At 49.4% G+C, this 25399-nt stretch overlaps 6 protein-coding genes across 6 annotated transcripts; 3 read left to right on the top strand and 3 right to left on the bottom strand.

Moving 5' to 3' along the window:
- Nucleotides 1-241: 241 nt before the first annotated feature.
- On the bottom strand, nt 242-9957 carry LCP9604111_5776 (uncharacterized protein; the record flags this gene model as incomplete). Its single annotated transcript, XM_039073623.1, has 3 exons — nt 242-9758; nt 9810-9845; nt 9902-9957. 3 exons carry the CDS (start codon nt 9955-9957, stop codon nt 242-244), a joined length of 9609 nt encoding a protein of 3202 aa, XP_038928287.1.
- Nucleotides 9958-10298: 341 nt separating this feature from the next.
- On the top strand, nt 10299-12452 carry LCP9604111_5775 (OSTA/TMEM184 family protein; the record flags this gene model as incomplete). The annotated part of the gene is made up of 7 exons (XM_039073622.1): nt 10299-10399; nt 10484-10501; nt 10554-10607; nt 10672-10759; nt 10818-11840; nt 11893-12248; nt 12323-12452. 7 exons carry the CDS (start codon nt 10299-10301, stop codon nt 12450-12452), a joined length of 1770 nt encoding a protein of 589 aa, XP_038928286.1.
- A 598-nt stretch (nt 12453-13050) lies between these two features.
- On the top strand, nt 13051-14501 carry LCP9604111_5774 (uncharacterized protein; the record flags this gene model as incomplete). The annotated part of the gene is made up of 2 exons (XM_039073621.1): nt 13051-13156; nt 13213-14501. The coding sequence occupies 2 exons, from the start codon at nt 13051-13053 to the stop codon at nt 14499-14501; spliced, it is 1395 nt and encodes a 464-aa protein (XP_038928285.1).
- Nucleotides 14502-15082: 581 nt separating this feature from the next.
- Nucleotides 15083-19226, bottom strand: LCP9604111_5773 (uncharacterized protein; the record flags this gene model as incomplete). Its single annotated transcript, XM_039073620.1, has 2 exons — nt 15083-18742; nt 18807-19226. The coding sequence occupies 2 exons, from the start codon at nt 19224-19226 to the stop codon at nt 15083-15085; spliced, it is 4080 nt and encodes a 1359-aa protein (XP_038928284.1).
- Nucleotides 19227-19632: 406 nt separating this feature from the next.
- On the bottom strand, nt 19633-20580 carry LCP9604111_5772 (putative pyrimidine 5'-nucleotidase; the record flags this gene model as incomplete). Its single annotated transcript, XM_039073619.1, has 5 exons — nt 19633-19793; nt 19858-20283; nt 20343-20378; nt 20440-20452; nt 20512-20580. 5 exons carry the CDS (start codon nt 20578-20580, stop codon nt 19633-19635), a joined length of 705 nt encoding a protein of 234 aa, XP_038928283.1.
- A 402-nt stretch (nt 20581-20982) lies between these two features.
- Nucleotides 20983-23529, top strand: LCP9604111_5771 (uncharacterized protein; the record flags this gene model as incomplete). The annotated part of the gene is made up of 1 exon (XM_039073618.1): nt 20983-23529. The coding sequence occupies one exon, from the start codon at nt 20983-20985 to the stop codon at nt 23527-23529; it is 2547 nt and encodes an 848-aa protein (XP_038928282.1).
- Between the last annotated feature and the right edge of the window lie 1870 nt (nt 23530-25399).

Here is a 25399-nt window from a genome sequence, read left to right as displayed (position 1 = left end):
GTTCTAGAGAAGCATATTGCATTCTCTCTTTTTGGTTAACTTTTGACCTAAATAGTCAACAATTCTATTGTTTTATTCTTCTATCGGGATTCAATATCGAGTCGAAAGAAATATAATAATGCACAAAAAGAATAATGGTTGGTATCAGGCAATAATAAAACAAAAAGTAACAATAAAGGATGAGAAATATATCCAAACGAATCAGGAGCATTCAAGGGGATATCTTCAAAAGAGAAAATGATCATGACCCCAGAATCTTGCCATAAGCATCCTCCACCTCCTTAGCAATCTCCAACAGCGTGACAATAATGATCTGGTGCGTCACATTAGGCAGCTTATCACGCTGCAGCCCAATCCACTCCAACGGCGGCGTAGCCTCACCCATATCCCGCAGCTGCGGGGTCTCAATAATCGGCGGCTCAAGCGCAGTATATGTATACCTGGACTGGGGCACATTAACAACCGCAGTGATCTTCTCCTGCTGCTCAGGGCTAGTACCACTCCCTTCACCACTACTAGTGATGCGCACCGCAGACGGCGGTAAGGGCTTGCCAAGCCGTGACGCGAGCGCCCGCGAGTGCGTCTCCCACATATCGCGAATGAAGCTGATGCGCGAGTAATTCCAGCCGACATCGACTTTGCCCTCGAACGTGCTGCGGAATATGTAGTCGATCTGGTGGCTTCCTGGAGCCTGCCAGGTTTCCATGCTCGCGACTAGTCGCGGTACTTTGAGGATTGTTCCGCCGCGAGATACTGCGGCTCGCTCGGAAATCTCGTCCACCGAGAGCTCGTCGAGTTGCGCGGATGTAGGCCGCGTAATGCCAGACAGCGCTACGCGAAGCTGGCCCAATGTTAGGCCTAGGGCACTGTGGATTTTGTTGGCTTCGAGCGAGACGGAGAAGCGGGCCTCGGCGTCGTGGGCTTCTACCTTGAAGATTTGGTTGTCGAAGAATGAGCTGGGGAATGCTCCCAGGTTGACGTGGCGGATCTTCACGACCACTCCGGTGTGTAGAGAGATGGGTGCTTTTTCGGGCTTGTCGTGGTCTTTCTTTGCTTGATTCTTGGCGCTGACATCGAGGCGCTCGGTGAGGACAGAAGACTTCCGGCGGAGGTACCGCTCTACCTCGCGTAGTGATGCTTTGTAGGCTGCTTGGACGTCTTGGATCAGGCGCTGCCACGCCTGGAATAGCGCCAATGTTTGTGATGCTGTCAGAGATGTGCAGAATAGCTGGAGTTTGTCGCCTTCCAGAATACTGAAGAGGCGCTGGCTCTGCGCGCCGGATGTATTTCGGACATTGTACATCAAGAAATTGAACATGGCGATCTGTGCAACCAAGAAAGGTTGGTAATCGAATGACACCTTGGCTTGGAGGTGTTGGAAGGCAATTGTGGCTTGAATCAACGGTGTGTGCCCTGCCTCACAGGACTCGGGCCATTCAATGGAGGTATGAATCCTCAGCGTTCTGAGTTCGACAATTCCACTCATGCGACCCTTACTCTCGATGGCAACTGAGCCAAAGTTTATACACATGTTCTGTTCGCTGTCAGATGTCTTGCTGGTAGACACCCACAGATCAATAATGGCGAACTGTGCCTTGCCTAGGGTCGAGCCCAAATCGAGTTGGATTTCCACCTTCTCAATCGCGATGGTAGTGGTCCAGGGGAATGCGGACGCCGAAGCAACCTGCTGGTAGCGCTGCACGATATAGCTTTGTGTTTCGGACGGTCCTGGCTGGACGTTCTCACTCGAGGTGGTTTCATTGTCGGATGGAAGCCAAATTTCCTTGAAGAGCAAAGAGTCTTGAACCTGTTTGGCATTGACTGCGACCTTCATTGGACTGACGCGCAAAATAGCTGACATTCCGTTCATCCGGCCAAGGTGCTTGCTGTTCATCAATGACAGCACCATGGACTTTACCTCGAAGCTTGCGGTTGATTCATTGGAGTACACGTGTTTTACAGATGCTTCCAAGCTGTTGAAAGCTAAAGAGAGAGCAAGGAACCGGCCATGGTCTTCCGAGAGGACCGTGTTGACAGTCACGTAGACACTCTCAAACCTTGCAGTAGCTGCGACTCTTGCAATAGGCTGACAGCTTAAGCTAAATTCCTGTTTGTAAAATAGCAGTCCCACGTTTACCTTGCACCGACCAAGGATGCTGGTTGGATCGGCGGCATCAAATGGCTTTTCCTGCATTGGTTTCTGTGTCTGAAATTTCGCTGCTGCAGATGGCTTTCGAGGCTGGCCCTGCTGGTTGCCCATGATCTCCTTGACTGTGGCGGTCATCTGCTTGACGAGAGGAACAAGGGTTGGATACAATGTATTTGTTGAGGGGTCGACCTTCAACTCCGCATTGAGCGCAGGATCGTCGGTGCCGTTGTCCTCGAATTGGACTTTGAGCGCCACTCCCGGTGCTCGCAGAGTTGCTGTGGTCGCTACATCGCCTTGGACATATTGGCCATATTTTGCGTCAGAGAGTCGGCTACCCTTCCATGTGGCCGCTAGCAATGTCTGGTGATCATGGCCAAGTTTTCCTTGAAGCGTGACAATAGCGCCTGCAAAGTCAACATCGACGAGGAGAGACCGCAATCGTCTATTACCGAAAAGGCTGCGATCTTTGTTGGTATTGGTGTTTTCGGGTGAGTCTGCTTTGGTTGCCCAAACAGCCTTGCCTTCACGAAGCGCCTCGCTTGCTGTAGACATTGAGTCTTGTATCATACTAGCCGGAATGATAAACTCCGATGTGGCGCGTATGTCGAGGGATTTGCCAGCTGCTTGGAAAGCAAGACACACTTCCTTCCCTTTGGAGGCATACGCCACGTTGAAGACCAGCTCTGGCATAAGGGCTGAATTGAGCGAGCGCTTTTCTCTGTCCGCTCCGAATGGTACCATCTGAAGTTGCATGTTTTCGATTCGAAGTTTGGCTGCGTTCTTCTTCTTGTTGGACAGTTCGACTTGTTGGATTGAAAAGACCAGGTTCTCGGGCTGTCGACCAGATTTTCTGTGGACCGTGGTCATGTTCCAAGCGATCTGAATGGCTCGGAATTGTAAAGAGTAAAGAGCATTTAGGAATGTTTCCGGGCTGGAATCATCGTTGACGTGGATTTCAGGGGCAGCGGTGGCTCCGTCTTTTGTGTCAATGTGGCCACCATGTCTTAATCTCCTAAGACGCTTGACTTCATGGGAAAGGTCCAGGGTTTTGATGCGCTCTTGTGTATAGACGGCAATATCGACCACAAGGGCTGCTGTCTCAGCGGAAAGTTCGACATCGAACCTATCGCTAGTGAAATGGTATGCTCTAGTGATCTCTCCATTTTGGCGGATCGCTGATGTTCCCTGAAGCTTCACTCCAGCAGAGAAACCTCCGTATGATTGACTGCTAGCCTTTTGTTGTTTTCGAAGCTCAAATATGATCTGGGGAGCATCGATATTGAACTCGGGATGCTCCATGGCGTATCCCCGATCGAGTCCATTTTGAAGTCGCATACGCATCATCCCAAGGCTGAAGATCATCTCCGCAGAGTAGTCTTTGCCCTTTAGGCCTGGTGCAATGGCATGAATCTCGAATCCAGCCATTGTGAGACGGGATTTGTAGAGGATCTCCTGGCTGTCAGATGCTGGCTTGGGCTTTGGGGATACCTTCTGTAGAGACAGCACGTCTTTCAGGTGTAACTGGAGAACATCTAAATTCTGCTTGATATCACAAACCAAATGGGAAACATCCGGTCCTGTCAAAACAGCGAGGAGACTGCGCACAGCACTGGCTTCTAGGCGAATGAGTTCAATCGTGATATCAATCTCCACTTCCTTGCGATCCGGTAAGAGATTAGCAAGGATTCGCCCGTTTACGGGAGGTATTTCCAGTATGGACAGAACATTGAACCTGTGGCTTTCACCCGATACGAACATGTGCGAGTTCTTCTTCACATCAAAGTCAATCTCGATTTTGGATGCCTCCGTGGGCATCACTGTCATGCGAGCGACCTCGCCGGACAGAAGATAGCTCAAAGATGGTAAAAGGGTAAAAGTCAACCGATAGTCTTCTAAGAACATTGCCACATGGAAGGTGTCACGAGTGGGTTTATTTGATGCGAGGCTCTGACCGGTTTCCGGATTTGGTACCTTGACACTATCCATAAGCTGTCGGATGTATCTGACTTCGTCCGCGATGAGTCTATCTGCTGTATGTGCTAGGCTGACAGGGTCTTCTTTCATGTCATAACGAAGCTTTCTGCAGGACCCAGCTATCTTCCAATCGTGTCTGCACTCGTTGTCATCTTCCTCTGATGCAAGCGAAAGGTACACGTATGGGTCGGCGATTCTTGACAACATCAGAGTAGTAGATTGGCTTTGAAGCTCTGACGAGCATCCTTCAGCGCTAAACAATACAGCGAGATCTTCTGGTTCTTTGGCACCAAGCGCCTTGTGAACGATCGATCCTCGGAGAGCCTTCGCTATTAGAGCAAGCTTAACATTGACACAGTCGAGAGTGATGGAACCAAAATCAGTGCCAAACATTATCTGCAGCTCGATCGGTGTCTTCTCTTGGACCTTGTCAATTGGGACATGACCCGGCGAGGATGCAAGTGTGATATTCGACATGACCTTGATCACCCCTTCAGCGAGATCTAGAATTTCCCAGCGCAGCCTCAGGGCTGTTGATCCACAATAAGACTGCAGGGTGATGAGTTGCTTGCTCCCCCCTTCACCCTCAGGCGCGTGTGGAGCAAATGATGCAACAGTGGACAAATTCCCTATGACCAAATCGCTTTCTTTCGGACCAGGATCCATGGAAAATTGGAATGTTTGAATTGTGGAGGATATGAACATCGAAGGCTCGGAAGTCTGCCGTTCGGCGGCGTGCGGCCAAACACGGCGCATGACATAGCTTTTGGCAACATGTGCCAGGTCCCAAGCCCGCCAGCGGTCGAAGCCGGATAATACTGCCTTTTTGGCATTCGCCGGCAGAGGAAAATTCTCACACAAGCATTTCTGCTCCAACTCACGCTTCTGATGAGCAGACAGACTTTCATAAATCTTGCGAATGCGAGATATAATCTTCCACGAGTCATGCTGCCGCAAGTGAGTCGAAGCAACCCTGAGGACGTACGATATGCGAGCAAGGAATATTGGATCCGGTATATCAGTAGCCGATTGGGTGAGGGAGTACAGGAGGTACTGTAAACGCTTTTCGCTGGACGTTAAAATCTGTTGAAAGGATGACGCGACAGAATCAAACATAGTCGTTGCTCGACGAACGAGAAATGCAAGACGCTCCACAGACTTTGCTGATGTCATTGTATTGAATGTTCGCATCTGAAGGTTAGAGCGAATATTGGGCGAGGTCACAAGCCAGAAATTCATATCTTCCATGTGTGAGTTAAACACAGCTTTCTCATGGAAAGAATCTGCGCGTCTACCCTCGATAGAAATTGAAACATAATCCGCTGCCGCATGGACCGTTACACCTTGTTTGAGACCTTCAAGTAAATCACCTTTCTGACGTTGAACCTTTCTTCGGAACTCAGTATGCAGACGACGGATATCTAAGCTGTATTCATCTCGGAACTCGACCTGATTGTTGTTGGGAGCCGCAGACAGGTCAACCAGTCGTAATTGAATAGATGGAACATAAAGAGAGACAGCTGTTGAAATTCTCGGCTTGCTCATGGCATTGTCATAGCCAACGATGGAAGATATCACATCCTTTTGAAGCGAGTCAATGATTCGCGTAGGATGCTTTGGTTCCAACCCATCCAGTAAAGTAGCTAGACTTAGAAGGAATTCGGGTGTACAAAACCCTCGGATCCCGAGGGGGAGGTTGCACGCAAGGTTTATGTATTTCGTTTGATCGTCATCAAATGTGAGAAACACGGACTTTTGATTCATGCTTGAGTCTTCACTCATTGTGTCATCCTCATCCACAAATGGCAATGGAAGTTCGGATGTATCCAGATGAAGCTTGTAGTACGAGAACTGTGGCATTATCCACGGATTTGTGTCTCTAGTCGTAGAATGCGAGGATGCGCCTACCCGAGGCCCGTAATTTGGTCCATCTCTCGACCGGTTGGCTTTCGAGACGGACGCGCTCGATCCTCGGGTAGGCAGAAAAGGCCGCGATTTGGAAATAGATTTCGAGGCTGCTCTGGGGCTGTTGACAGTGTGTATCCGGACACTTTTCATACTTGATGCTTCTGACTGGACAAAAAAGCTCTTGGCACTTCTAGTGGTACGAGGACCTGAAGCTCCTTGATATGATGGTGCATCAACAGAGCCAATCCTGTCATGAATAGGCTCAGGCATTGAAGGTATGGCCATAGTTGGAGGGAATACGTCGTCGTCAGAAGGAATGGTTGAAGCTGGCCCAGTCTCTTCCCAGTCAAAAAGCAACCACTGTGCCCTGTGAGTACGTTGATCGTGGGTTCTGATATGTTCTTGCTGAAGTCGTCGACTTTCTGCAATATCGGATTTGCGTAAAGCCAACTTCACCCCAATTGTGAGCTGGAAAAGTCCTATGGGAGATAACATTTTTTCCCCCGCCGATGGATTGCATTGAGAGACAGATTGGCGATCAACGGCAGCGATTGAGATATCCGGAACGAGAAGACTCATGCGTTTCGAAAATTTGGTGTTTGCCCAATCGTTGAAGTTCACATTCAAAGGCTGTGTGCTCAAAATCACAGCTGTCTGGTCTAGTAGCACGGAAATATGAATTGAGTCAACCTTGGCCCTCAAGAAAGTCACGTCAAATAGAAGCTCCGGGAAAAGCATCGGCAACGCATTTTCCTCGTTGTCAAAGGAGAAATCAAAGCTCTTCAAAGATGAAGCCAAACAGGCCAAGAACTCGGTGGAGCATTCTCCGACAATTCGACCGACATCAAAATCCCAATTACAAACATATGTTGGTTCAAGCGGGGGCAAACCAAACAGACGATGGCCGTAAACCGAAACCCCATCGATGAACAGCTGAGTGCTAGAGATAGTGGAAGGGCCATCCAGTTCAGTGGTCTCCAAATCAATTTTCACCGGGGTGATGGAAAATTGCAAATCCATATAGTAGTTAGTAAAACGCAAATTCGCTTCGAGGGAGGCTGCGCTAAGTCCCATGCACTTTGAGTGATCATAGATATTCACAGGAAGCAAGGCACGGGGGCTATCAACCGTGACGCGTACGAGCACATCCATGTCATTTGACTTTCGGTTTGGGTTGGTGCCTGTCGGATTTGACGGTGGCTCGTCGGCATAGACTAGCTCTTGATATTCTTCAAGTGTTCTGAAGTGCATTTCCTCGCCAAAATAGTTTTCTCTGATTGTCATGAAACTCTCGACCAAGAATCCAAAAAGGTAAAGACGAGGTAAAGTTCCATCGACGTTGAGCATCAGCGTGTCAGTCAGTTCCGGAGATGTTGACTGGAAATAGTTATAGGAGCCGTCAATGAACAAATTCTCTAGAGTGGCCATGGATTTTTGCGGTAAAAATTCATGCAAAGTATCCCACAAAGGAGTCGTGTAGTCCACGCCGCCGTCTTCAAGGTTTACCCTGAAGTCGATGGCATTTTGTTCAGGTTGGTATTTGTCCAATGGTATCATGGCATTTGCCGCCAGGCGCTTGCCTTTGATAACAAGAAATCGGTTGTCCTCTAAATCAGAAGGATTGCTGATAATGTTTCGGTCGTTGACGTTGATGTAAAGTTGGAAGTCGGAGAAATTGAGATCGAGATTGTAAATAAAAGGCACAAATGAGTAGTAGTCCGAAGGCGGTCCCGAAGCCCAATCGCTTACAAGATCTGTGAGAAGGAATATGTGATCACGTAGGAGAAACAGCTGTAGGTCGTGGTTTTCGGCAGTAAATTTCCAGGGGCGAAGACCATTCCAGGAAAGTGGGTTGGATAGATCACAAGTAATCTGTTGCCGAGGACATTGCCAAAGCAAGCCATGGTTTATGCTGGATGATAATCTTGACTCTCGCAAGTCGATAGAAAGTCCATTGGAAAACCCTGTGCTGGATCCCACCATATCCATGGTATAGTTGATGGTAGAGTCGGCGCCAACACAAAGGGAAAGCCACCCAAACGGGCGAATTTCAGGGCCGAGGTAGCCTTTTTCACCTTCTTTAGCTCGAGTCGTCTTCTGTTCGTTTGGCTTCTTTGTTCTCGATGCACCCCCAACGGCATCAGCACGACCCTTCCATTGCCAATCCTTGGAAGGCTCTCGTGTCGGAATACGCAATGTCAATTCCCTATTGATTTCAATGCGCAATCTAAATGCCGTGCTTTGTCGCAGAGCACCCGGTGCTAGTTTCTCTGTGGGCTCAGCGTTGCGATAGAAGTTTGGAAAAAAGACATTCTGCAGGCCAACCCGCTCCCTATCAGCCCAGGGTCCGTAATTTATCGTACCGCCGTGAATCTTGAGGTCCATCCCCCATTCGGGAGAAGGAGCATAATTGATATTGCTATCCATTGATTGAGACTGAGCAGCTGACGGTGGTTGAATAATGACTCGTCCAGGGACGTCCCAGAAGTAGGCTATATTCAGCATGGGGCTATCCACGATGGTAGAGAACCTGGCATATTCGACTGAGTTCCACTTCTCGTGGTCATCCCCACTATCTTCGTCCAGATACCGAGAGAGACCGGTCCAGCGGACCTCAGGAAACTCTGCCTGGCTCCTCGGCATACTGTTGGCGTGTCTGCCATCGTCGTGGAACGATTCGACAGATGTCTGGAAATATGGGACCAAGTCTCGAATACTGTGCCATACTCTGCGCCTCTGAAATTGGTAGTTGAAGATATTTTGCGGTCTTTTCTTCGATGCGTGGTCTTTCTCTTGCTGCGCACCTAGATCTTTGGCGGTCGCCGATTGGTTCTGCTTGAAGTCCGGGTTTGGCCGCATTTGGACCACTGCATTTTTTACTTGAAATGAGAATATCTGACGATACAAATCAAGAGGACCTGAATTGGAAGCGTCGATGGTACCCATTCCAGTGTCGAACGTGGTTGTCAACACAGATCGAGTATGCTCATTCCCGATGACAATGGCTCCTTTCTGGCAATCCAGCTTCATAGGCAGGAGTTGTAACATGTTGGACACAGGATCCGACAGTTCTGATCCACGAATAGTAGTCTTTTGCGACGCAACTCCGCTCCTCTCACTCGTGCTGCGCTGTGACAAGGGTTCGATGGTTGGCCGATGTCCAGGCGTATCTTTAAAATCAAAGGCGTTGCTTTCGTTGCCGTTTTCTGCCGCCCCGCGAGATCCTGGGGGATTTGAATTGTCACCGTCTAAATCAACATTTTTGGAAGAGTATCCAAACCCAGTAAGGATACTGTCATAGGCAGGTGTCCGGTTGTAGATGAACCATTCAAGGCCATATGTGTTGATAGTAATCCGGCACGGCAAGTCGGTCGTCTTTCCCATGCCACCTTGCTCCCCCAGATTGTCGTCCGTTGCATCGCGCGGGCACGCTTCTTCCCTTGAGGTATGATGAGCAAGACCTGTCTTGCGTCGAATCCCGGCCAAATCATTTCGCTCGACTGTACGCGTCCAATAGCGCCATGTTATGAATCCTCCATGAATAAAGATGGTCTCGTTCACCCCATGGTACCGAATGCCCTTGAAGAAGATTCTTCCACCAAGTAGGGAGACTTGAAGTGCGTTTATATCAACATATGCGCGGTAGTAATGCCATGTGTATGATCGAATCGCGTAGGATATGAGGTTCGCGAAGAGTCGGTTGAAGTAGAGCAAAAAGAACAGAGCGCTATACCGTTGATCAGCGTAATCCAGTCAAGTTGGAATAGGGCAAACTTACAGAATGCAAGAGACAATCAGTTCTAAGAGAAAGAACCTAGATCGATCAGTATAACAGCCATGGTTCAAGCAGTCCAAGCAGCGATTCCATACCAATTGAAGCTTGGATCCGGCGTCAGGAAGGTCGATGTCAAACTTGTACTACCCATCTCTCTCCGCCTGTCAACATGGACAGCGCCGGCGCGATAGAACGCGAATGACGAGCCAAAATTGACCTCTCAATCATCGACACCAAAATGGCTGGTCAAATATCGTGGAAGTCGCAAGGCGAGGACGTTGATAAGGAAGACCGAGAGCGGTGTCACGCGAGGATCGTCATCGGATAACACGCCTCCTCATTCCGAACTAACGCTCCTCTAGCTTGTTCTCCCCCCATTTCGGTCTTGACTAACATGTTTTGCCCCTCTATCGACTCTGCGGAATGAGCTGGATTACCTCCGTAGGCAGAAAGGGGTCCTTAAACCGTGTTTCCCCCTAAATTTCAGCAATCATGACGACCGCAGCTGGCGGAGGAACAGGCTCCAGCCTGGCACGAGCAATTATCATTGTCACAGGTGTCTCGGCTTTGGTTTCCTCTCTCTTGTCCTTTGTGTCAGTCTATCCAATCTTTTTCGACCTAACTCATGGTCGCGCTCGCTGTAAACTCCCCGGCTAACGTGTTGTCTCAAACCACAGGTCCATATGGTTTCAAACGTACGAGCTTATACCGTCCAAATTCGAGAACCGTGGCTCACCATATATATAGCAAAAACTACCGGAAACCCTTACTCCAACGCTACGTTGTGCGTATATTGTTGATGTTAGTGTTGACTCGAGTATCAGCTCAGGGGGCTAGGGCAAAAAACAGTGCTGATTGAACTTAGGGTCCCGATTTACGCAGTATCATCATGGACGAGCATCATATCGCTAAGGGCGGCACAGTTTCTAGATCCTGTTCGTGACATCTATGAGGTATGTGGGGCTCTGGCCGACTGTCCGATAAGCCCTCATTAACGAATGGCATTGGCAGGCGTTCACCATCTATACCTTCTTTCAGCTCCTCATCAACTTCCTCGGCGGCGAGCGGGCTGTGATCATCATGGCTCATGGCCGCCCTCCTATCTCCCATGCCTGGCCTCTCAATCACTTCCTCCCAAAGATTGACATCTCGGATCCCCAAACCTTCCTTGCTGTCAAACGTGGTATCCTGCAGTACGCTTGGTTGAAGCCCATTCTGGCTCTCGGCTCCATCATAATGAAGGCAACCGATACATATCAAGAGGGCTATATTGGGCTGAGCTCTGGATACCTCTGGACAGGTATCATATATAATGTCAGCGTCACAATCAGTCTTTATTCCCTTGCCATGTTCTGGGTGTGTCTGCATGATGACCTCGCGCCATTCCGCCCAGTCCCCAAATTCCTCTGCGTCAAACTCATTATTTTCGCCTCATATTGGCAAGGCTTCTTCTTGTCGATACTGCAGTGGCTGGGAGCGCTTGGTAGTGTTGCTGGGTACACCCCCGACAACCTTGCGGCAGCCATTCAGGACAGTCTTATCTGCTTTGAGATGCCATTGTTCGCTATGGCTCATTGGTATGCATTTTCGTGGCATGACTATGCGGACCCGACCATCTCAGCTGCGCGCATGCCCGTAAAATACGCGCTGCGCGACGCATTCGGCGTGCGAGATTTGGTTGAAGACACCAAGTTCACCATTCGCGGTAAGAATTACGGATATCGGCTGTTTGACTCGGGTGATAATATCATCCCGCATGAGGAGTCAGGGTCGCGGGTCAAGCGAGTAATGGCCGGCATGAGATATGAGCGTGGAGGTAAGGCAAAATATTGGATCCCAGAACCGGGTGAAGCCAACAGCCGCACGCCTCTATTGGGCGGCGAATCCAGTCAGCGCGGCCCCGGAAATAAACGGGCCAGTCAAACCTCCAGAGAGAGAATCCGATCATACAGTGAAATTGATGAAACCGCACTGGACGACGAGGATGAGCGAATATTCCTCAATGCTCGCGCACTAGAATATGGAGACTGGAATGTGAGTTACGCTGATACAGAGTGGTCGTGATTGCAATGCTGACCGCGCATAGTACCCGGTGATTACCGCCAACGTGGTGCCAAGTGACCAACGGCTGCCACCCTCGCGGAGAAATCAAGATTCAAACCGAGGGGCAGATGTCAAAAAGGCCCATAGGCACAGGAAAAGTCGCGCGTCAAATGGTGAGAGTAGGCAAAGTCACAAGCCAAAGTCCAAAATAGCGGGCCCAAGCTCGGCGACTCCCGGTCCCTTGAAGCGAAACGTCAGTTCCACCAGTTCTAGCGGTACGCAGCGCAGCCAGCTGGTTGACCTTGTGGTGGAGAATACAGAGGCTGAAGAAGAAGTTCGAGCCCAAACACAGAGAGAGTATGGCTCTGCCTGGGCAGAGCCTGAACCTCGACGATTCTCGTAAGTTGCCAAATCGCGCATAGCGACACTAGAGGCTTCAGAGCAGAGTTATTAATCCCGACTCCAACCTCCAGAAGACCCTGTGAAGATCTAATCGAAGAAGAGGCTGAAGCCAACTCGATACAGCCGGAGACCAATCATGACGAAGATCGGCCCAAATGGGCCTACGACGATCTAGAGCAGGACAATGTTTGGGGCAAATAGTGCGCGTTCTATGGTGTATGGTGTACTCTGTCTCTTCAATTATCTCGGATTATGATCATCTACCTTATTTACTCATTTGCTCATTCTCGGTCTGATATGTTTGTATCTGTGTTCTGTACATATCCTTCGAAATGGAACAGAAGAAAGGAAAACATTATGAAACTCCGAGAAATTCTAAAGAGATAGAATTATCCTTTCCAATCTCTGTAAGCGCCCGACTTTCTCGTCACACCAAAACTGGACTTGATAGGCTTGAGAGGGTGTAGCTCAAAATAATGAGCACAGATGTGATAACCCCACTAGACGTCAACGAATAGTAGTGCTTCGATCAGCTCTGCTACCGACGATCAATGCTGCTAAATGCGCTGGCTTCGGCGTGCATGTCTTTACTGGGCATAGACCCCGGTTACTAGTGCCACGATGATATGTACCTGGACGAGTTGGGTAAGGCGCTCATCTTTGGGCTTATATGATGGATGTTCCCATCCCGTCTGAGGGGCTGATTTGACTGCCTGTGCAACTGGTTCGTTCCTTTCCTTTGTTTTCTCCTTTCTTTCCCTCCAAGGTGATGGATTGATTTCTCGCGCTGGTCGCCATCATGCTGGCTTTGGAGAGGGCGGGGTCGTTATTCACTGGCTGGATACGATCATGCTTTACATTTTTACCTGGTGACGATGGTTGTCAACCTAGACAAGCTGGGAACGGTATGTGTCCGACTACGTCAAAAATCTAGACTCGATGGGACTAATATACATCGCAGGCGTTGAACGGGAGATGAAAATATGCCATACTCAACCACATCTTGTTCCACCTATGAAGCTGGTGGTATACGATAACCTCCCCAGTCCAAGTGTCCATCAATCTCGAAACTCACTGTCATCATGGTTCAACGACAGTCGGAACTTGGCGTCGCGAGCCTCTAACCGGGCAAGCATGTCTTTAAAACGCTCTTCAACGACCCCATTGAAGATCAGCGCACCTTCAGACTTTCGCAGAGTGCAATCGTTCCACGATCACCCACATTCATTCAATTCTCCGCCACCAACCTATCAACCATTGGATCTCCGCATTCATCGATCAGGTAATCGATTGTCTGAATTACCTTCATTCGAAACCTTCCAACTAAACGAAAGCCCTCAGCGCAAGACGCTACCGGTACCCCCTCGTGCCCTCACGACTCCGACCAACGTTCGTGATCGATATTGCCAAAAAGCATTTGTAGTCTCTCGCAAGCCAGTTGGGTCTCAGAAACGCCGATCACTTGGTAATATGGAGTCCCTGCTCGTCGAAGAACCCGTTCGCGCCACTAGTACTCTGGTACCACATTTCTCCAAGGTCATCCACACCGAGAAACCTCTCCCAGAAGCTCAGGCAGCATCTCCAATCCACGGCAGGTCAAAATCAGAAGGAAGCAAGGTTACGTCGAACACCCGATGGCCAAACGACGCAAATACCACCTGGGGCAGAGTACCTCGGACTCCACCTGCATCCAACAGTGTGCACAGAGACTCGCCGGATACATCCCCATCCAAGTACTCGGCAATGTCCAAGGACAGTCCTTCGTCAGCCAGCTCGCGCACGATGATATCACAACCCTCATCGCGCCGTCCCTCAATTCCACTTCCCAAGAACCGAGACTCAATCGATGCAATCCCATTCTCTCTTTCCAACCGCGTAACTCAATGGATGTGCCCTACACCCACCAACTCCTCTCCGTTCCCCAGGCAAGCCTCTATGCCCGGCGAGAAAGGGTTTAATTGGGAGCGAACCCGCACGCTGAGTGGCACCACAGTGGCTTCGACTAGTACTACGACTTTCACCGGCGGCCCAAGAACACGGAATAATGGCTCCATCTCTAGTGCCTTCTCCAGTGCTATTACTCCCCGCACCTCATTCCAAGTCCTCCCGTCTGCTACAGAAAAAGATCTTGACGCTGGTGTCTGCTACCCGACCATCTTCGAGGACCAGCAACAGCACCATCACCTATCTTCGTATCATGACAATGGACATGTGCGGTACCAAGAGTCTAGTATTGGGGTGGCGTTTTAAGTTGTCTGGATTTTCTTTGGAGATGACACTTTTGGCCATTCTGAGATTTTGATAATGAGTTACCCAGTCTCCTTCTTTTCTTTCTGTTAGAATTTTGGTTTTTCTTGGATGTCTGTTGGGTATTTTCTTTTGGACTTGTTTTATTTCTATTGCGCGTTGGAATACCCCGTTGTGATTCCAGTTGGTTAGTTCTTTCCAAGGTTGCTATTTGAGGTGATTAACCGTGGTACATACATAGCTTATGTAGGAAGTAATAATGAAAACGGTCTGGATATGACTCCATGGGATCTTTAGCAGTCAGAAAAGGATTATATTCAGTATTCTACTAGGGAGAAGAACAATTATGCAACGGCAACACATATTTCAAGGTCCAGGCTAACACACATGGCATCTGACCACGATGTCTGGACATAAGTCAATTGTACACAAAGGCTAACGATAGCTATTTCTGTAGGGTATCTCAAAAAAGACAATATAGCTGTCAGAAAAACAAATAGGGCACAAGTTAAAAGAAAGGATGAATGTTATGTACAACATACAGCAAAAGATCGACGTCTTAGCTTTCATACGAGATCAAAGCTTTAGTCCGTGACTATATCCACACCGTCCGGGGAAGTACTTATGGGGCCGATTTTGCGGGGTTTTTGCATGCCGAGAATCTCCCAGGCACGGCCCATCATACCATGGCCTGAGCCCTGGGGAAATTCGACAGAAGCCTTGTGAGCATGTCTGGAGACGCGATCACGCATGGTACGCTCCTGCTTAGCGGCAGCCAGACGGTCTTGTTCACGTTCGTGATTGACAATTTCGTCGCGCCATTCGGCCCAGTGCTCGAAGTTTTCGCGCTGCTGGAGTACCTGATAACGGAGGCGGGTCTTGGACGGACGCCAAGCAGCGCGACCCGCTTTCTCATTGCCGTCACTACCTGGAACAGCCATCGTGGACTTGAGATCGGGGACACGGGACTCTTTTGTCAGTTTGAGAAGATGGGTCATGACATCCCGACTTTCGAGGGCAGTGCGTTGGATTTTTTCTTGTTCGGGGGTTGGTTTGGCACGCACGAGCGGCGCATCAAGCCATGCGTGCATTTCACTAGATCTCTGGACGGAGTATGGGTCGAGGATGTTCGAACGGCGGTTTTCCTCGCGCAGGAAACGCACAGCTGCTTGGAGGCTTTCCACCTCAGCGCGGAGAGACTCGTTCTCGTCCATGGCAGCTAAAGAGGCCTCACTAGCGATGATGGCGCTGTTACCCGTGGGCGTCAGACCTACTGTTCCAGACATGCGCTTCATTCGATCAAGACGAGCCATGAACTCATCTCGCTCTGCTTCGGCTGTCTGAAGCTCCTTCTTTTGTTGCTCAACTATTTTCTCGAGTTCACTCCCTGCTTTCTGGATTTCCTCGATTCTGGCTTCGAGTTCTTTGACCATGGCAGCCTTCTTGCTCGCCTCTCGCATCCTTGATTCAAGATGCTCGATCTTTAGGCCCTGTTCTTCAAGGGTATTGTCCTTGACTCCAAGTGCGGCTGACGCTTCGTGAATCTCATTTCTCAACTGGCGAATCTCCTCGTCTGCATCCGGGGATGTCATTTTGTTGGACTTCAATTCTGCAGCGCGAGCGACCCAGGGGAATGCAGCTCTCTCGAACTCTGTCGTGCGAGACAGATCTGATGAAATGGTATCCAGCTCCTCAAATTGGTCGCCTACTTGTTGCAATCTGGTAAATAACAATGATATAGGGTCGTTACTTTCATCCAGGATTTCGGAGGACGAGGCAAAGGACACGGCAGCCTGGGACATACAGTCCAGAATCTCCTCCGGGCTAAATGGGTGCGTGCGACCTTCATCACTGGTGAGGACAACAAGGTTCTCGCCGAGCTTTCGAGCAAACTCTGAAAGTTGCTTGGTTTCATTCTCTATCGTCTTGAACGGTTCTTCGGCGTCCTTTGGGAGCGCAAGTGACCTAGAACGCAGATCATCAAGAGACCGGCTGATCTTACCCATCGCAACCTTGTATCCGCGGGCCTGAGAGGCGAAGGTGTCCAATTTATTCAGAGAAATCAGGTTTTCTTCGTCGCCTTCTGCCGCGGCCACCATCTTGGAGCTGATAATCAGCTTAACGCGTGCGATTGCACCGGCTGAATGCTCAATGTACGATTGAGACAAATGGGCCCGCATACACAGCTCATCGGCAAACATCTCCAAGCTGGAAGGAAGAAGGGTCTCAGCAAGGTGTGCGAGGAGAGCGATAGACCGCTGCAATTCCACTGCAAACTTTGCAAGATTCACTTCGTCCTTCTTCATAGGCTCGATCCAGAAGTTCAACATGCGCTCCACTGGCTCCATTTCGAACATTGCGATCTTGATATTGGCAAATTCCTCGGGCGAGCAAGCTGTGATATAGTTCACAAAGCGATCACACACGTTTGAAATCCACATAAGATATTCCAAAACCACATGAGCTTGGAAAAGTTCCTCGTTGGAGACTACTGAGTGCTCAGATCCCTTATCTTGTAGAGTGCTGCTCATAACATTGGCTTTGAATCCGACGCGCTTGAATCGAAGCAAAGCCTGAATAGAATTCTTTTCCCCTTCAAAGTACTCCGGAAGATAGAGCTTTATCATCGAAAGGTGCTGTGCATTTTCTTCGGACTCCATACGGTTCAGTTCAACATCGATAGATTTGGTCAGGGCCTTCGATTGATTGGCCTGGAGTTTCATATTCAAATCTTGCATCTGGCGGTGGCGCAATGCATTTTCGGTGGTCTCTGCCTCCGAAACTTGCTTTGTCGTGCGCATATCATCCAAGTCACATTGCAGGTTCGTCACCAAATCCCTGAAACGCGTTAATGTATATTCAAGGTCCTCGATAACTTCGTCCTGTTGCGTGATCTTTCGGCATTGGTCGCTGAACACACTCTCTCGGTACTCAATTTCTTCTTGAAGTTGCTTCTCAGTCTCAATATGGGTGTACTCCATCTCATCGCTAATCTCCTTGAGAGATTCCAAATCCTCGATGGCAGCTTTCAGCTCATTAATCTCATCCTGGTAGCGCATGTTTTTGTCTGCTAATTCTTCAATCATTTCTTCCGCCCCCAGTGCTGTCTCCAGCTGCTGCTTAAGATTATCGACATTGGTCTCAGCGACCAAAATTCTCTCCTTTGCAGCCTCGTAATCAGACTTGACGGTAGCGTACTCCTCGAGATCCTCCTCCAATTCTTTGATCTGAGACTTGAGGTCTAACTCTTGCTGCTGAGTCATATCTCTTAAACGAATGAGCGCCTCGCGGAGACGTTCATTGGTTCTTTCCATCTGAAGCCATCCATGAGTGGTTCTGTCTTCGGGGGTGGTCTCCTGGCTGTATTCTTCATTCTCCTCTCGGAGAACCTCCACCTCCAAATTCAGCTCGTCCAACCTTGATCGTAACGCTGCGCACTCATGTTTGAATGCCTCCGCTGTCTCCTCTGCCATTTCGCGGTCAAGAGTAGCCATTTCCATGAGCGATTCATGCTCCGCCTGCATGCGTTCCACGTCGTCAGAACGAGCCTCAAGTTCTTTCAACTTTTTGCGCAGCTCGGTGACTTCCATTTGCTGCGGTTGATACTTGGCTTGAAGTTTCTGGATGATCGTTTCAAATTTATCACGCTCAGCCTGGAGTTGCTCGAGGGTCTTCAACTTCTCTTTGTCGTCGGCTCGTTTCTTTTCCATTATTCTGAGCTTGGCATTAAGTTCTTCGAGCTCGCGATTAACTGCACTGCTCTGCCCCTGGCGTTGAGATGCAGAGAGCGGGGCCCCAGGACGCGAGGCTGCAGGTCGCGAAGCAGTCATCGACTGTCGAGAGGTCTTCGGCCCGGTGAGTCCGTCTTGTGCACCCTCCCCGTCAGTGTCAGGCGACTCGGTCTCGGTTGGATCTCCGGATCCCCCACTCATGGCCGCGTCTCCTCCATCCGATGCTTTTGCGTTGCTAACCTGCCGTAGTGAAGGACGCTTTGTCAATCCCGGGGTTGATGAAGCAACGGCACTTTGGGAGCCTGGTCTTGAAGTTCGGACTGCTGGTCCAGATACCGAGGGCCGTGAGCCTCTAGAGGCTGTTGGCTGTGTTGGAGAGGGACCCGGGGGGCTTCTGGTGCTGGGAGCTAGTCGTGGTCGATTAGATGCCACTGTAGAGGTGCGGGAAGTACTCCCGATGGACGGGCGGCCCGTAGTCGTTGCGAGTTGTTTCGTTGGGGACTTCGTAGGGGACTAAATTGAGTAGAATCATAGGTTAGCATAATGGAACGGAACACCTTTGTAGGACATGACATACTCGGAGAGCGGCTACACCCTTCGGCACCGGAGTAGGAGTTGAGGCTGCATTGCTGCTCTGTCGCCTTGCTGCTGTAGGAGGTAGCCCAGTTTGCTTGCGCATACCAGTGGAGATCCCAGGTTTAGGCTGCGCTTTGCTACCTGCGGCGCTGCTAGCCAGTTTGGCGGTTTGTTTACTCTCCGGCTCGGGCTGGACAATCTTAACAACCACCGTTGGACGGACAAACATGCCGTGTCCTGGATAGCAATCGAAATACCGTTCGCCTTGGACTGCGCCATCGTTTTTGCCGGTGGCTTCATCTAATTCAAGGCCTATCCACTGTCCGTCCGCAAAATGGGTGTTGCCAATGAAACGCACTGTTGCTAGCCGTCCATCGGGCAGCTCAATCACCGTGCCTACAGATAAGGCATGGCCAGACATTTCGAGTGGATTCAAGAGCTACAATGAGCTCTTGAGCGATAGCTGAGAAGTTCTGGTTGTTGGGAGGACAGAAACACGGCAACTCCTGAGTCCAACGGAGCGCGTCAAGTGACTAGTTTCTGCCTCAGGCAGAAACTTCCGGTTTACGATGTAGATCACTACAATATAGTTACTGAGTACACGCATTATTGATCCAAAATACTGCTAACTAATGGCTTCTCCGTTGTATTATTATAGCAGGCTTGAATCTTGATTTCGTTTTGCATTATCCAGAGCCCTTCATGTTGTACGTCCTATATAAATAGGCCCATAATCATATACATTCATAGTTGTAAACCAAAAGTCTAGTGGGAATAAACAAAGAGTGTCGTAGCCGGGTCTAAATCTAAGCATCACCGCTTTCTCCTCACTGTTTAAAGAACTGGGGAAAAAGTACCGGGAGCTCTTGGAGGCTAGAGATCGTGTGCTTCGAAGCCGGCTTGTGTGGTACGGGGGTCCCTTGTTCGACTAGGTGAACGGTAGTCCATCCCCGAGCATGCGCATGTACGCAATTCAGGTGTGAATCATCTGATACGGCCTTATTAGCATGAAGAGTCCAAAAGGTCCAGACATGCAGTGGAGAGTGACATACCAACAAAATAGCACTGATCCGTGCTTGGAGCACCAGCTTCCTTCTCCGCTTTGGCGTACATGTCCTGACCAGGTTTGCACACCAAGGGCAAGATTCCATAGTCACAATAGGTAATACCTTCGAACAGATCCTCAATACCGAGTAACTTCACCACACGCTTTGCGTGGTTAATATATGCGTTCGTGAGCAGCCATGGTTTCACCTTTGTTGTGTCCAGGGTTTCCAACAGTTTGCGCAGCTTGGGATCAGGCTTGAGGATATTGTCAAGAGGTAGCGCATCATCAACCTCGTAGTTGAAGGCAAGCGGGTCGATCTTGTGGTGGCGGGTAAGGCCTTCAATGGCCAGTCCATACTCCTTGTAGTATTTCTGGTGTAGCATATGGGCATCTTCCGGTGTAAGGTCGAGATGTTTGACAAAGAAAACATCTAGCACAAGTTTACTATATTAGTAAGATAGTCTAGCACACTATGTTGGCTTCACTTACTGATCAATGCCTGCATTTCATCGTGGATGTTGCAAGCTGCGTAGAGGAGCGCTCTGTTATTAGTAGCTCATAGAGAGCGGAAGTCAAGAGCACCAACATTTAGAATAGAGCTGTAGGAGCACATAGTAATTAGTGGCCACAATGTTGAATTTAACCTCTCTTGACTTACACAATTGTCAATATCGAAGAAGAAGACCGGCCGTGAGTCACTGACTCCGTTGGCAGCGTTGGTTGACATCGATCTTAAATTAGGAAATCGCAAGGGTAGATAATCAGGTGAAAGTCTAGACGAGGTCACGATAGGTCTAATAAGCCAACAGGAAGATAACGCAAATAACCGATGCATAAGTCAAAGAGAAAGTAAAGTAAGATCGGCTTCCACTTCTTACTAGCGCCCTCATGTTCCCGGCAGCAATCCGCGACCTTACATAATCGGATTTAGCGCCCTGACGGCCGGCATGGTGGACTTTTTACGACACTTCATTTGCTCTTCTATCCAATCCTCGGAGCCTTCTCAATCGTAGATTGGACTGAGTGGATATTTGACGTGGGTTTTACGCGTTTTTAGACATATCTGCTTCCAGTCTCTCTCATCTTGTTCTAGCTTTACCGATCCCTTTCCCTAGCTTTCCCAATGACCATGGCCGCGACTCATGGACCAACAACTCACCTTCCAGCAGGTCCTATGGCTGTTTCAGCCTCTACACTGGATGATGAGGTACGGGAGTACGAAAAAATCTTAGCCATCAATGACCAAGTCTTCTCGGGCACTCACCCTCGGCTCAATGTTCCCCAGCACTTGGTGCGCAAGCCTGGGAGAAATGTCCAAAATGTCCCTCTCCAAACTCATTTACCTAAAAATCCCCCTCCGACAGCTGTATTGGCGAATACGCCTGTGGTTACAACCACAAAACAGCCTTACAATAGCTCGCAGAGTGCCGCGGCCAGAAACGCCTTGCCTGCAGCATCACAACCCGCCCGTGTGGCTTCAAAACCTACATCCGAGATCGATCCTATCTTCTTGACCAAGTCGGATGACCTAATCAGGGCGGAACTACAGTTACAAAGGCAGAGATTGGAAAGAGCGCTGCGTGATCAAGTGGAGTCCAAGAAACAAGAGACCAAACAGAGACCTGCGGTTCAAGACACGAAGCCCGACTTTGATGTCTCGGAGGTTTTCAAACAAGCTCTTGAGGCAGTGAAACCAGTCTCGCTGAGCGATGCATCTGAGGCCAGTGGACCTGGCGGTGCTGCCAGTGATTCCTTCGACGACAATTCATTTTACTCCAGTAGAGCTCCCGACTCGCCTCCGCAGACTGGCGGGCAACATAAGTCATCCCCCGTGGCTGTAATTGCACCTACAGGACCTGCCGCACGTGGTCCGGTAACCCATTATGCAGATGAGTTGCAGCGACTTGAAGCTCTCAACCGTCCTGGATCTGATCAGGAAATGCCAGATGCTTACCTTGTTGCTGACCAGCGTCAATCCCATTCTCAGAAGCAGGGCCGCTACCATAAAGCAGAGGCTCCCGTCAGCCGCTTCCGCGATTCGCATCGGTCCGAGATAGTGGACGAACCCGAATATTCTCCACCAGCTCCAGCAGTGCCGCCAGCGGATCATGGCGAACATCCCCGTGGGTTAGAAACTGGTGCTGGAAGAACATCTAGGCTAGATGCGAGATACCCCGACCGAACCCGAGATATTCGCAAGCCCCCGTCTCCCACAAACGTGAAGGTAGTTCGAAACCACATCACATCACCGGCAGCTCCCCGGCCATCTCGGGTGTCACCTCTGGCAACTGCCAAGGTTCCTTCTGTTCAGCAAGTCCGGGATGAACGTCCTTCTGACCAGGTGTACTCGGACCTTGATTCTGCTCGTGGCAGTCCCAACCCACCGGCATTTCAGGTCATGTCACGGAAACGGAGAAGGCTGCGTGAAGGCGATGAAGGTCCCCGTCAAACGTCGCACAGGACACAAAATGCAGAACCCGTGGAGGCATTTATCAAAGAGGAGCCTGTTTCACCGCCACCATTCGCCGATGATTCTACGGTTGTTCGCAGCCGAAACCCTGCAGAGCGCCCCATCTACATTGACATCGCGTCCCCTCAATACACTCCTGTATATGAAACTCGCGGACCGCTGGTGCGAGAGCCAGTTTACGAGATTGACCCGTACCACGAGCCTCTATCAGACGTTGGGCCCCAGCGCACAATATCTCGTCTGAGCATCAGACGGCCAATTCGGGAGGAAGCTGATCTTCGACGAGTCGCCAGCTCACAGTATGCTCGGCAATCAGACTATGCTCGTGAGTACATTGAGGCCCAGCCACGCCCAGTTCGAGCGGCATCATATGTGGTGGAACGCCCTCTGCAAGAGCGGTCAAGGTACTACGAAGATGCCCCTCCTTACACACAGCATCGTTATATTGCTGCGGATGACATGCTGCCCTCAACATATCGGGAGGCTTACTACGAAGAGGCACCGCCGGTGCGGATGATGGCACCTCCTCGACGTCGGATCGTGGTTGATGAGCATGGCACCCAGTACTACGAGTTGCCACAGGCACCAAGACTGCAGCCGATGGCACCCCCGCCCCCGCCCCCACCCCGGCCAGTCTCTCGGATGTCAAAAGATGTTTATGAAGAAAGAGTGCACCACCATGCGGGCAGTGTTCGTGCGCCTTCAGTTGTGCAAGACCCCTACGGTGAACGACACTATGTGCAGGAAATGCCCCCGCCCCAGCCTGTCTACAGGCGAGTGACGTCTGAATATGCTCGTCCCGTAGCAGCCGATGAGAGACAAGGCTACGCTGCTCCTTTGGAAGGCCATGAACCTTACTCACGCAGCAGCAGTGTACAAGTAGCGGAGTACATTCCTCGTCATGCGGTCTATGTTGATGAGCGTGGAGTGCCCCAGGAGAGAATAATTCGGACAGCCAGTGTTCGTCCTCCACAGCCTCACTATGAAAACTCGCATGAGGTTGTTCAGCGAGTTGGGAGCGTGCGACCAACTGGCCCAGGCGGCCGCGAGCCCAGTATCTTCAGGGACAGACAACTTGGGGAGTATGTTGAGAGACCGTATTACATTCGGGATCGACGGTACTATGAAGGTGAAGGCGAAGAGGGAGATCACATCGCGCTGGATGGCGCGAATGATACGATCCAGCGAGGCCCACAGCGTTATTAATAGCGTGCCATGCTTGAACTTTTTCTTCTATTTGCGCAGCATTTCATGACTTTGTATTTAAATGTACTATTCCATCAATTCATACTTTACGCATCATACTTTACGCATTATCACTACGTACCAGATTCGTATATCAGATATCTTGAACCCAAGGAAATTTGCACATCAGAGGGTGGCAGTTAAGCATCTTATAATCTCAGTCAATTCCTCGTGCTTGTTGAATATATTGGTAGTAGCAGTCATATCCACAAATCCTCGTCGGACATTGTTCTTGTTGCAGCTCTGATCTGCAAATAAACTGCCAATCTGTTGTGTAAGGAGAGAATCCAAGTGGTAGATTGATTTTGCTGGATCATCTAGCTTCGGGGACTTGTGTTCCTCTCACATCAGATGGCTAGATATTTTCAACATTCTGAGTATCAGAAACAAAGCCTTTATCATCATTTGAGAGTTCTGAATCAAGTATTCCCTGAGGGCTGAAAGTGGATGTATGGAAGCATATCAGGATATTTCAAGATTTGGAGCGCTCAAAAATTCTGCGGGCTATGCTTGTACCTTGTAATATTTCTTGTTAGCCTGCCATATTCAATTAAAGTCGCTGAATTCAAGTATCATTCAAGGAAGAAAAAAAAGAAACAATGAAATAGCCTAGGCTGCTTCCACCTCGATCAGATTGAGATTAAGTTTGTTCACGTGGACTTTTCAACTTCGCCTAAATTTATCATCATGTGCAAGTAAAGTAGTGGAGTATGGTTGTGTTGAAAACGAATTATATATAGTACCTACTAGAATGATAGTTGTCGAGAGACAATGTGTTCGAGCTTTCGAGAAACGAGGCATGCAAGACGCAATCCTGCAACTTCTAGCCCGTGCTAGGTCGGTCTGATATACCTGAATAGAATACTATCGTGATTAGCTAGTGATCTCTTTCTTTGTCATGGGAGTAGTATGGCAAGTGCATCATGATTAGTGACAGCTTGTATCGGAGTAATTTTGTATGACATGGTAGGTTCCATACACGATCATCCGAATTATCATCATCACTTGCAATCATTGCAATAATCAGCCATTGTGTGGGAGGGCTTAGGATTGATACCTTGTTTTGATGTGAACCAGGTCACGATGAAGAAGGCTGCCAGAGTATCTGGGATGTCCCATTCCGCAGGCATATGAATAGATGAGGATGGGGTCCAAGAGGACCAGAGGGTTGGTCCCTACTGGCCTCTGTTGCCGTGTGGATATTTCTCACTGTATTCGATGTAAACTTGACTTAAGGAACCAGGTTATAGAGGAATGGAATTCTGTCAAAGCAAAAGACCCAGATTAGCTAGTTGTAGGAGTCAAATGGGGACTATACTGGCCCAGTAAATTTCAGGCACATATTGATTTTAATTTACCACTCACATCTCGCATCAGAGTGACAACTTCTTCGTCATGTAACTCGGTCCATTCCCGTTGATCGTCATTTGCAAGAGGGCATATTGAGACAGACGAGGGTCACGTCCAAGGGTCATAAGCCATGCACAGGAGTGAACTTACTACAGGGCAGTATGTAGCATCTAAATGTGTTGTGGGTAGTCTATCGAGATGGTCAGAACCTTTGGCCTTGACCGTCATTAAGCCACTGATAGACCGAATTGGGGAGAGAGTTAGTTGATGAAGGAAGATGCAGGGTGTTCGAAGATAGGTTGTAAGGAGAAAGAGGTAAACAGAAAGAGAAACAATATAGGTAGGTATGGAAAGCTCTTGCTTTGTTTGCCCACTCCAAACAGGTCATACACACACAGCACCATTACTGCTATTTTCTATCTCACCCCAATTATAATTCATTTTGTAATCTTATTGACAGTAAGGTTGCCGCTTCAGGTAG

This window comes from Penicillium roqueforti, assembly GCF_015533775.1.
Source record: "Penicillium roqueforti strain LCP96 04111 chromosome Unknown scaffold_14, whole genome shotgun sequence".
Lineage (NCBI taxonomy): Eukaryota > Fungi > Ascomycota > Eurotiomycetes > Eurotiales > Aspergillaceae > Penicillium > Penicillium roqueforti.
Note: the sequence above shows the minus strand (reverse complement) of the source record. Positions and strands in the feature narration are given on the sequence as shown.